Consider the following 13,467-nt stretch of genomic DNA (forward strand, 5'->3'; position numbering starts at 1 on the left):
TGCATCATTGCAAGTGCACATGCTACTGGGCATTAGATGTACCGGTGTGTACAGCAATCTGGACCACCAGCTATGAAGGTCTCGCTGTATGGCGGTACAACATGCAATGCGTGGTTTTCATGAGCAATAAAAAGGGTGGAAATGATGTTTATGTTGATCTCTGTTGCAATTTTCTGTACCGGTAACGAGTTGGTATCCGATCTCGCCAGGTATGTCAAACAGCGGGCCGATCACAAATTATTTCTAGCCCAGAGTTTTTGTTGTTGTTGTTGTTGTTTCTGTTATTATTGCTGTCTTTAGTCAGATGACTGGTTTGATGGCGCTTTCCATGTTATTCTGTCCTGTGCAACCCTCTTCATCTGTGAATAACTACTCCACATTTCTCTCCAATACCAAATTGGTGATCCCTTGATGTTTCGGCACATGTCATACCAACCAATCTCTTCTTTTAGTAAAGCAGTGCCTCAAATTTCTTGTCTCCCCAATTCTATCCAGGACCTACTTTATTAGTTACGCTATCTACCCTATCTTCAGTGTCCTTCTGTAGCTCCACATGCTCATCTTATATCCTCCTTAAAAGATAGTGTCCACTACGTTGAACTGCTCTTCTAAGTCCTTTACTGGCTATGACAGCATTACAATGTCATCGGCAAGCCTCAAAGTTTTTTATCTCCTCCCTGAAATTCAATTCCTACTCCACATTTTTCTTCAGTTTCCTTTACCGCCTGCTCAGTGTATAGAGTGAATAACATGGGTAGGCTACATTCCCAGTCTCACACCTTTCTGAACCATTGCTTCCCTTTCACGCCCCTCAACTCACAATTTTTATATATGAAGATTGTATCTATTCTTTCAGACATGCCCGAAAGAACAGATACCATCTTCATACAAATCAGGCTTACCGGCCAATGATCGTCTTCTGTGCGGATGCACTCACATTCCCCGAAATCTTACGGGAAACACCACATTTGTAGTGTGTTGACAGTAAGATGGAGATGTGGGTCTCACGGAGAGCGTGAGAGAGGTAAGTCTCTGCAGTCGCTCTAGCCTCTGTGTTCTCGGTGGCTGCGACGGATAGAGCGATTGCCATGTAAGCGGGAGTTCCCTGCTTCGAGTCCCAAAGTGCGCAGACGTTTTCAACTGACCCCGTTGATATTTATCAACACCTGTAAGCAGCTGAAGGTCTGGATTCCATTGTAATTACATTCTTATAATTTTTGTCTCTTTTATGTACGAGTTTCGCTTCCTGTATTTTGCCCCTGCTACCTTCAGAATTTCAAAAATGGTTTTACACTCTACATTGTCAAAAGCTTTCTCTTAAGTCTGAAAATACTTTAGATTTTCTTCTCTTTAACCAATCTTCTAAGATATGTTGTAGAGTCAGTATTACCTCGCGCGTTCCTACAACTCGCTGGAATCCAAATCGATCTTCGCAGAGGTCGTCTTCTACCAGTTTTTCCATTCTTATGTAAACAATTTGTGTTAGTATTTTGTAACATTTCACTACTTGCTTTCTTCAGAGTTGGAATTATTACTTTCTTCTTTAAGTATGAGTGTATTTCGCCTGTCTCTTACATATTGCACACCAGATTGAATAGTTTTGTCATTTGCTGGCTCTTCGAAGGCTATCAGTAGTTCTGGCGGAATGTTGTCTAATCTAGGGCCCTTGTTTTGAATTTAGTCTTTCAGTGCGCTGTCAGATTTTTCTCTCAGTATCATATCTCTTCTTCATCTACGTCACTTCACTTTCTGTGTTACTGTCTTCTAGCTCATCTCCCTTGTATACACCCTCTATACACTCCTTCCACCTTTCAGCTTTACCTTCTTTTCATAGGACTGGTTACAACTCCTGATATTCATGCAGCTGCTGCTCTTTTCTCCAGAGGTATCTTTAACTTTTCTGTATATCCTGGTGATATAAGCTTCTAAATCCTTACATTTGTCCTCTAGATATTTCTGCTTAGCCATATTTCACTTCCTGTCAGTCTCATTTTCTATACGTTTGTATGCGCTTCCGAGTGCTTCATTTGCTGCATTTTTTAAATTTGCTGCTTTCATTAATTAAATTCACTGTCTTCTGTGACATACAAGGGTTTCTTCAAGGCCTTATCTTTTTTTAGTGTCTGACCCTTTGCTGCCTTCACCATTTCATCTAGCAAAGCTTCTCATTCGTCTTCTACCATATATATTTGTTGCAATCAATAGTTGCCTAATGCCAGCCTCTCGTTCTTTCAACTTATCCAGGTGCTTTAATTTCCTGCTGTTTGCAATTTCTTCAGTTTTAATCTACAGATCATAAGAATAAATTGTGCTCAGAGTCAGCATCTGTGCTTAGAAATGTCTTACAATTTAAAATCTGGTTCCAAAATCTCTGTCTTACCGTTATATACTCAGTCTGAAAGCTCCCTGTATCTTCATATCTCTTTCGCGTATATAACCTTCTCTCATGATTCTCTCAGTGCAAAATTTCACCGGGAATCTTCTTCTTTCATTTCTTTCCCCGAGTGAATATTCACTTGCTATTTTCCCTTCTTTCCTTTTCCTGCTACCTAATGAAATTCCTATATCAAAATTATGTCTAATAAACAGAGCTCTCAGCTATCTTGTAAGTAGGACAGAACAGATAAGATCGGAAGTCTTTCGACGTACCAAACTAGGGTGACAGGCATTTAGAAGAACTGCAAATCAAGCATTGCAATAAGACTGAAAAAACTAGTTTTAATCAATGTGTTCTCCCCGTTTTCACTTACGGCTATGAGATCTGGACACTTCATCAATATTCAAGGCGGAAAATTAGAACTGCTCCGATAATCATAAAAAGCTCTGTGTCGAGATTGAGTAGGGAAGACGAGAAAAGGGCACAACACATCAGATCAGTTACCGACGTCTGCAATATCCCATAGAAAACACACACTACGAAACCGAAAAAAAATCTGGTGTCAGCAGTCCCCTAGAACTTAGAACTACTTAAACTTAACTAGCCAATGGACATCACACACATTCATGCCCGGGGCTGGATTCGAACATGCGACCATAGCAGTCGCTCGGTTCCGGACTGAAGTGCCTAGAACCATTTGGCCACAGCGGCCGACCGAAATGGCAAGGGGCCAGCCATATTCTCAGAAGAAATGGCGTTCTATCGGAAAAGGTGGTGCTAGAATACAGTCCAATGGAGAAAGAATGACCGCCAGACCGAAGAGACAAAACTTGCGGATGATTGCTGGAGTCTACTCGTTAAATATCGCACAATACAGTTCCTAATCGAAGAAGACGTCATGCGCTTTGTTACGGTGTAGCTTACCACCATGTTTCCTTAGCTGCCTGGAGGGACGACTCACCTATTGGGTAGCTCCCTGCGAGTGCCCGTCTGCTGAGGGTGAGTGACGAACCGGTGACCACGTGTAGAACGAGTAATGGGGAACAGGTGTTACTCGTTTTACCTCTCACGCAGATTCAGTGCCGATTTATACGTATATGATATACGCGTACGTTAACTTTCGTCCATGTTAGTGATACCCGATTGTTAGTCCAGGAAAGTCTTACTATCCACAAGGAAAGCCAAACTTACTTTGTTCGGTCCTGAGATGGGGCTACAGGTAAGCTAGTGCCGTCGACTGCAGTTGGTTTGGGATTTAACTTATCCACTAGCCCCCCCCCCCCCCTCCCCCGCCTCACTACGCAACCTGTTCTTGATGGGAGACAAAAGTAAGTCACTTACCAGTTACCATTCGTTCTGTTAATTCAGCAATAGTCGCCTCGTTATTGGCCACATATTCATCATCATTTCATCCCCATCGACGAGCAAGTTGCCGAAGTGGCGTCAAATCGAAAGACTTGTCGCCGGCGAACGGTCTACCCGACATGAGGTCCTAGTCACACGACATTTACATTTTTTATGTACAATCGTATTTCCTCTTACAGTGCATTTATTTTCTAATTATTTACTCAGATCTCCCCAGAAAGATTATAATATTACTTCATCCACAGGTGCCATTTTTATTTGTATCTAACTATGTCAGCGTACCAATATCTTTTATTTGAATCCGCAGGGCTTCATTGTCAGTACGCTCTAGTACGATATCGTCTGGTGCACCAATGACGCCACAAGCATACATATCTGTCAGACTTTTTTTATCCTGTATAAACGTTCGGTGAATGTTCCATAGCCTACCAGTGAATCACATCTCCATACGGATTTACATGGCTCATAAACATCCTTTGCTTGATGTTTGGAAATAGACCATACACTTGGTGACCTATTTTGATATTGTCCCAACGTCTTTGCCACTCACGGCCTTTCCATAATTTTAGCTGCAGTTTGGTTGTTATTTCCTGTCCAGTAACTTCTCTCACCTTGGGAAGATTCCCTTTGCGAAGCCAGTAAACTGAACCTCTGTATCTTATAGTAATATGGATTGTGCACTCGCTTAGTGTGACTAATAATGCCTCCATCGGTGCTCCTCCAAAGTTTCCTGTGAGCCTCAGCAGCACAAAATATTCAAATGTGTGTGAATTCCTAAGGGACCAAACTGCTTAAGTCATCAGTCACTATAGGCTTAAACACTACTTAAACTAACTTATGCTAAGAACAACACTCATACCGACGCCCCAGGGAGGTCTCGAACCTCCGGCGGGAGGGGCCGTGCAGTCCGTGTATGACGCCTCAAACCGCGCGCTCATTCCGCGAGGCTTCAGCAGCACAATTTTCTATGTACTCCTTAGGGTGTGTTCATATTTGAGACACGTTGTGAAAGGGCACGAATGGGACATGCATCTGATGCAACCAAGTAAGTCAACTGTAACTGAACAAATCAAAAATTTCGGACAGGATTTACATGCTGCCAGTACTTGCATCTTTAGATAACTAATTTTTGAATGTAAATGAAGATAGGCAGTCGAAATTTTTCAACGCCCGAACAATCGTAATAGTGATGATGGCTTTACACTAACAACGGCATGGACATCTGTCTTCAGTGCCTCTATCAGAGAAGTGGCATGTGTCAAACACAAAGAAGTCGCCACACACACTATGCCCTTAACAGATTGCGCACCAGCAAATGCTTGCACCGTTCTCTGCGATAATATTCAACAGCCAGTCATCAACATCTGTGTCGACAAACGCGGGAAATACTGACCTTAATTAGTGCATGTTTGATAGTGTCGCACAGTGAATAGCTAGTTCCTGAACGAAACCCTCAACAAAAATGGTGGAGGTGGCAGATCACAAATTTCTAATAAAGTGACTTACTTGAAGTACAGAAACCAATAGCGAAGACCTTTATGGTAATTCACAGAGACCACGAATACCTACGTCCATATACGTAATGGCGTTAAATCCTATATATATGTATGCCACACTCGTCCCTTCTGTGTCGCGTTGAGGTCTGAAAGCAACATATAAGCCACATGACGGAGGGCAGATATAGCTTCACTCATTTATAGCTGGAATGAACCACTGTATTTAACAACTGAACGACTTGTTATATTAGTGTTACACATGAAGTAGCAAAGTTTACTAAATTCCTCTGAAATTCCACATATTAATGCGATGGCTATCGGTTTTACGTTTTTCCAGCTGACAGGGTAACTAACAGACCGAAAAGTTGTACTGGCAGTACTGTCTATTTACGAACGACGGAAATACATTTAAACAGTTAATTTGTGTTTTTGTTGCATTGTCACCGCTTCCAGAGGAGTAGAAGATCAAATATTAGTTGGGCAGGAAACGAGTAGATAAATACAATTCCTCAAAAATACTTGTGATAAGTTGTCTCATGATTTCATAGGAAATTACTTCTGCTTTTATCTGTAATATTTGATTTTTATGCAAAATAAGCATTTATGTTTTAAGAGTTTCTTTTGATCCAATACACAAACAGAAAGAACAACAAAACAGGAAACATAGTTTATTATAAAACCTTAATTATACAGAAAACTCGCGAAGAGTCTACTGCTTTAAATATGATTAAACACTGCAAGTAGTATCTTTAACACCTGATTTAGCGAAACCGTCCCTTGTTACTAACAAATTCATGACCTAATAAATAATTTCGTAACACTATTTGACTGAGGAACAGAATAAGAAATTAACTCACTAGCATACACAGTAAACTGAGAAACTAATAAAAGACGGGTACAGCTCTTGTAACTGAACATCAACCACTGTTAAAACTTGTAACGGTCCTCGCGGCTCTACAGAGTCGAAGATTCGAGTCCTCTCTCCGGAATGGGTGTGTGTGTCGTTCTCAGTGTAAGTTAGTTTAAGTTATATTAAATAGTGTCTAAGCTTAGGGACCGATGACCTGAGCAGCTTGGTCCCGTAAGATCTTACCACAAACTTTAAAAAAAACCTTGTAAAAGAGTTTAAAAATTACTAGTGTATAACAGTAACCAACTTACAGTTGAACACTTAGCAATGGTTATATTAGATCCTGTTTGCAACCTCTGTACATTTATCGTAGATATGTAAGTAACTATTTGCTGATAATACTTCTCCAAGTTATTTGAATAATGATGTGGTTCGAAAGATCTGAATATACAATGGAAGATAAAGGCACAGACTGTAGATAATTTGTCTCAGAACCTCTGAACTCTGCGATCTAAACTTTACATTTGAGAATTTGCATCCATAGAGCTGCATTTTTTTATTATTAATTAATTATAATCTCAGCTATTTACAATCAATAACAGAGAGAAAGACAACGCATCTGTGCAAAACGGCGTTAGGCAAAAGCAGCACCATAATACCAATAAATGTTCAATAAGTGACTTAGGAAAGTAAAACTTACAAAAAGGAAATTAAGTTATCTATATTGACTTGAAATGAAGTAAGAAAAGGATTCAAGCCACACGACTACCGAGGTACACATAAAACGAAAGTCAAAAATTTCAGTAATCACACATATTCAAATTTGTATGCACGACTTCCAGTAAAATGCAGAATGACCTTATCTGTATGAGAGAGTGACGGAATTGAATGCAGAATGTTCCGGACTAAATGACCAGGACACGATCCTGTAACAAACTTAAAAGCTCAGGAAAACTGTAAAGACTGAAATTTTACAACACCTAGTACCTACATATGAGGTCAGTGGACAAGGAATCGTTCGACATGAGTACCACACAAATGGATTCACTACAGCACCTTGTCTGTCAGCATAATAAATGAAACATTTTTACCAATTCTGGTGGCCGCTGCCACAGACTCTGATCTGACTGATAACATGACTGAAGAAATAAGTATGTCCTTCAAACTCATTGCGATCATCACCCAACCAACCATCTGACTGGCTACGAACGGAAGTCACCAAAGGCAGTATGCTTCTGCAGCGACGTCTCAGCGAGAGACAAATGAAAGAACCTACATTACGTATCGATACGGTTACAGAACGTAGTTGCAAAATTTTAACGAAAACAAAATAGTTTACGAGTTACTGAAATATTTAAAGTGCTCTTTTGCATGCGTCTTTCGAGCTATTCTACTTAGTTACGTATTAATATCCTACCGTTTCGAAATTTTCGTCATTCATTAAGCTTTAGGTCTGAGGACCAATGAATTTGTGCGAGATAGATATATAATGGGCCTCATATTTCAGTTCGTAATATTCAGATACAAAAAGTACTCTGAACCGAAAGACCATTCAAATCTACAGGATATCGTTCACGCCCTAGCTTCAGCTTGTAAATTGACTGAGTTAATCTCGATAAATGTTTTCACAACATTTGTTGCATTTCAAAAAAATTACTTCATTTCACATATCTGAAGCACTGATCAAATTTTTACAATTGTATTAAGGAAGCTTTATGAAGAATTCTGCTGCTGAGATAAAGATAATCTGGACAGTGCCGCAGAAGTCGCCTACAAAAAAATGTCGACGCTAATCAGTTCACTGAGATGCTGGTTTCAATAGAAGATGTCATGCAGACTCTGTATCATCTGTGCCTGAAATACATTACTGGCCGTTAAAACTGCTACACCAAGAAGAAATGCAGATGATAAACGGGTATTCATTGGACAAATATATTGTACTACAACTGACATGTGATTACATTTTCAAACAGTTTTGGTGCATAGCTCCTGAGAAATCAGCACCCAGAACAACCACCTCTGGCCGTAATAACCGCCTTGATACGCCTGGGCATTCAATCAAACAGAGCTTGGATGGCGTGTACAGGTACAGCTGCCCATGCAGCTTCAACACGATACCACAGCTCATCAAGAGAAGTGACTGGCGTATTGTGACGAGCCAGTTGCTCGTCCACCATTGATGAGAAGTTTTCAATTGGTGAGAGATCTGGGGAATCTGCTGGCCAGGGCAGCAGTCGAACATTTTCTGTATCCAGAAAGGCCCTTACAGGGCGTGGAAGATGCGGTCATGAATTATCCTGTTGAAATGTGGGGTTTCGAAGGGATCGAATCAAGGGTAGAGCCATGGGTCGTAACACATCTGAAATGTAGCGTCCACTATTCAAAGTGCCGTCAATCCGAACGTAATCAATGGCACCGCATACCATTACGCCGGGTGATACGTCAGTATGGCGATGACGAATACACGCTTCCAATGTGCGTTGACCACGATGTCACCAAACACGGATGAAGCTATAAACAGAGCCTGGATTCATCCGAAAAAAAATGACGTTTTGCCATTCGTGCACCCAGGTTCGTCGCTGAGTACACCATCGCAGGCGCTCCTGTCTGTGATGCGGCGGCAAGGGTAACCGCAGCCATGGTCTCCGAGCTGATAGTCCGTGCTGCTGAAAACGTCGTCAAACTGTTCGTGCAGATGGTTCTTGTCTTGCAAACGTCCCAATCTGTTGACTCAGGGATCGAGGCGGCTGCACGATCCGTTACAGCAATGGGGATAAGAGGCCTGTCATCTCGACTGCTAGTGATATGAGGCCGTTGGGATCCAGCACGGCGTTCCGTATTTATTACCCTCCCGAACGCACCGATTCCCTATTCTGCTAACAGTCATTGGATCTCGACCAACGCGAGCAGCAATGTCGCGATACGATTAACCGCAATCGCGATAGGCTATAATCCGACCTTTATCAAAGTCGGAAACGTGATGGTAAGCATTTCTCCTTCTTACACGAGGCATCACAACAACGTTTCACGAGGCGACGCCGGTCAACTGCTGTTTGTGTGTGAGCAATCGGATGGAAACTTTCCTCATGTCAGCAAGTTGTAGGTGCCACCGGCGCCAACCTTGTGTGAATGCTCTGAAAAGCTAATCACTTGCATATCACAGCATCTTCTTCATGTCGGTTGAATTTCGCGTCTGTAGCTCGTCATCTTCGTGGTGTAGCAATTTTAATAGCCAGTAGTGTTGTACGTTTGCAGGCGCATATAGTGTATGCAACCCGCCAGACGGCCCTAGTACTCGCATCTGGGCAGGCGCAAACCATTTGGCCAAGCCGCACCTAGTCCTACCTAATTGGTAGCTGCTTGGTCAACCCTCCCCACCTGGACACGCGAGCTGTCCTGCAGTGTGCGCCTGAGGTAACCGCGCTCTGTACTGTTGGCCCGCAGATGCTGCCCAAGGTGCTGCTGATCGAGAGGCCGAAGAAGGACGACGCGGTGGACGAGGAGGACGAGGCGCCCGACGGCGTGCTGCTGGACACGCCGCCCGACGTCGACAAGTACCTGGGCTTCGCGGCGGCGGCCACGGGCGGCGGCGGCGGCAGCCTCAGCCTGGGCGGCAGCGTGGGCGGCAGCGTCAGCCTGGGCGGCGGCGGGGGCGGCGGCGGCGGCGGGGGCGGCGGCAAGCGCTTCTCGGCCGACTACGACCTGCCGCTGGCGCTGCCCGCCGCCGCCTTCGGCGACCAGGGCCTGCCCCCGCTGCCTCTGCCGCTGCCTCCGGGCATCCCGCTGCCCGCCGCCGACGACGACCTGTTCGGGGGCGCCGCCTCCTGCCCCGCCGCCGCCGCCGCTGCCGCCGCCGCCGCCGCGCTGCACCCGCACGACGTCAGCCCCTCCTTCGACAAGCCCACTCACGAGATGGAGAAGACCATCGAGGACGCGCGCTTCATCGCCCAGCACGTCAAGAACAAGGACAAGTTCGAGAGCGTAAGTGCCCTCCCCCGGCGCCGGCGCCGGAGAGCAAAGGGGCGACATTTGTCCCTGTAGACCTTACCGGCGTATGCTACTGACGCTTCCTACGCCTTGGCTCCAGTCAATAATGATACAAATCTTCGTGCATCTCATCAGTATCATATGAAGAGCTAAGCCATCTGCAGCCAGTTCAGAGTTCGTGGTCCCAGAGTTAGCTTGATCGTTCAGTTTTTTTTCTATTTATGTGCCATGTACATACTGACTAGTCCAAACATGTCCACATATCACAGTATTTATCACGTAAATTCGACTCACGAAGGAGTGTCACATACAGCAGCCGTCGGAAATGTTTTTGCACTGTTGCATAATTACTTATGGATGGTATTCAGGGAAATTAAGAATACCTCAGATCTACACAATCTGCCACATCAGTTCACTCAGAAGTGCCTTTCGGACCTTCTCAAAAATCCGTTTACAGATTCAGGTGTCAGGTCAGAGAGGTGGTCTGAACACAATTTCGACACAAAGCAGCTCAATAGGTTGTGGAGTGGAAGGGGTAGGCTAGCAATAGAACAGTGCATCACCATTGACTAGAAACTCATTTATTGAAGACATAAGTCAGGTATTACCCAAAAGGAACAATCAGTACAAACTACAAAAGAGACATTCTTTTCCTTTAAGTCGGTCAAACATTTAAACAGGCAGTAGCAATCATTTACTGAAAGTTTTTTAAGAAAACAAGACTGGAAAATTTGAAAGATGAGTTAAAATCATATTTAAATAGACTGACCGAGCACATATTTTAAAACGAAATACTTCCTTTAAGGAACCAGCGATCAATATTAGTCACATAATCCTCAACAACCATATTACATCCAAGACATTTACGATTAAACAGTAATATATACATCAGAGAGGTGCAGTCCCAAGTCTTAGGCAGCACGTTTCAGATGGACTGCACTGCAACAGTACAATACATGTCCCTCACAGGATATCACCACACATGAGGTTATTGTCGCAATTGACAAAATATCAACATCATTCAATGTGCAGATCTAAAGAAACTAAAATCTCTCTTAAATTTGGTACAGTTAATTCCCTTTCAACATAACATACATCACAAGTCTAGCCCTAGGACGGAATTAGAAAGGAAACGCCAATGTATCAATGTTGCTATGTGTATGTCGTGTGTATGAAGAAACAGACAGATATGATTGGGACTCACGCTCTGAGGTTCCGTAAAAACTTATTCACGTATAAGCAGTATGATTCAACTGCATCTACCAATGTCGTCTCATGCAAACCGCAATGTTATACCTGGCCTCCGAAATGCATACACGAGATTTTCATATTCACCCGCTCGCTACTCGCAAACTGTTAATCTTATAGAAAAATTTTTAGGAAATTTGATGTATTTAAATTCTGTACTAGGATACATTTCCGTTGGAGGCCACAGTTTTTCAATTTCTCAGTTTGTAATTGCTCGACTTAGCCAGTCAAAGAAGACTAAGGAAGGTCGAATGTGGAGCATAACTCGCGCAGTCGCAAATTTTCGTTCAGTTTTTGGCGGAAGTGCCATGAACAACATACTAGAAATCCTGTCCGGTGGAGGCTGAGTATGGGAGTGGGTATGCACTTAAAGCTCACTTTTGTACGTTTTTCTTGAATATCTTAAAAACTACTGCCTCTAGGAAAAACGAATTCCAATACAAAATTTAACTACATTAAATTCCTCATGAAAGCCTCCTGTTAAATTTTTCTGTACGCTAGCAAGCAGTTGTAGGGGAAGGAGTAGAAGAAAAGGTTACAGGGGAATATGGGCTTGCCGGCCTCGCGGTCTCGCGGTTCTAGGCGCGCAGTCCGGAACCGTGCGACTGCTACGGTCGCAGGTTCGAATCCTGCCTCGGGCATGGATGTGTGTGATGTCCTTAGGATAGTTAGGTTTAAGTAGTTCTAAGTTCTAGGGGACTAATGACCACAGCAGTTGAGTCTCATAGCGCTCAGAGCCATTTGAACCATTGAATATGGGCTTGGGACAAGGAATGAAAGAGGAGAAAGACTAATTGAGTTCTGTAACAAGTTTCCACTAATGACCACAGCAGTTGAGTCCCATAGTGCTCAGAGCCATTTGAACCATTGAATATGGGCTTGGGACAAGGAATGAAAGAGGAGAAAGACTAATTGAGTTCTGTAACAAGTTTCAGCTAGTAATAGCGAATACCCTGTTCAAGAATCACAAGAGGAGGAGGTATACTTGGAAAAGGCCGAGAGATAAGGGAAGATTTCAATTAGATTACAACATGGTCAGACAGAGATTCCGAAATCAGATACTGAATTGTAAGGCATACCCAGGAGCAGATATAGACGCAGATCACTATATAGTAGTTATGAAGAGTAGCCTGAAGTTCAAGACATTAGTCAGGAAAAATCAATACGCTAAGAAGTGGGATACGAAAGTTCTAAGGAACGACGAGATACGTTTGAGTTCTCTAGCGCCATAGATAGAGCAAAAAGGAACATCGCAGTAGGCAGCACAGTTGAAGAGGAATGGACATCTCTAAAAAGGGCCATCACAGAAGTTGGGAAGGAAAACATAGGTACAAAGAAGGTAGCTGCGAAGAAACCATGGGTAACAGAAGAAATACTTCAGTTGATTGATGAAAGGAAGAAGTACAAACATGTTACGGGAAAATTAGGAATACAGAAATACAAGTCGCTGAGGAATGAAATAAATAGGAAGTGCAGGGAAGGTAAGACGAAATAGCTGAAGGAAAAATGTGAAGACATCGAAATAGATATGATTGTCGGAAGGACAGACTCAGCATACAGGAAAGTCGAAACAACCTTTGGTGACATTAAATGCAACGGTGGTAACATTAAGAGTACAACGGGAATTCCACTGTTAAATGCAGAGGAGAGAGCACATGGGTGGAAAGAATACATTGAAAGCCTCTATGAGGGTGAAGATTTGTCTGATGTGATAGAAGAAAAAACAGGAGTCGATTAAGAAGAGATAGGGGATCCAGTATTAGAATCGGAATTTAAAAGAGCTTTGGAGGACTTACGGTCATATAAGGCAGAAGGGATAGATAACATTCCATCAGAATTTCTAAAATCATTAGGGGAAGTAGCAAAAAAAAAAACAACATACGGCTATTCACGTTTGTGTGTCGAATATATGAGTCTGGCGACATACCATCTGACTTTCGGAAAAGCATCATCCACACAATTCCGAAGACGGCAAGAGCTGACAAATGCGAGAATTATCGCACAATCAGCTTAACAACTCATGCATCGAAGCTGCTTACAAGAATAATATACAGACGAATGGAAAATAAAATTGAGAATGATGTAGGTGACGATCAGTTTGGCTTCAGGAAAAGTAAAGGCTCGAGAGAGGCAATTCTGATGTT

General features: G+C 42.9%; 1 protein-coding gene across 1 annotated transcript in view; it reads left to right on the top strand.

The window, feature by feature from the left end:
- The window catches only part of LOC126281519 (acetylcholine receptor subunit alpha-like 1), a 950,196-nt gene that overhangs the window by 919,005 nt on the left and 17,724 nt on the right, over nt 1-13,467 (top strand). The window contains exon 8 of the mRNA XM_049980559.1: nt 9,533-10,069. Coding sequence (XP_049836516.1) covers nt 9,533-10,069 — 537 coding nt within the window. The remainder of the gene's footprint in view (nt 1-9,532; nt 10,070-13,467) is intronic.

The sequence above is a fragment of the Schistocerca gregaria genome, chromosome 7 (assembly GCF_023897955.1).
Source record: "Schistocerca gregaria isolate iqSchGreg1 chromosome 7, iqSchGreg1.2, whole genome shotgun sequence".
Taxonomy (NCBI): Eukaryota; Metazoa; Arthropoda; class Insecta; order Orthoptera; family Acrididae; genus Schistocerca; species Schistocerca gregaria.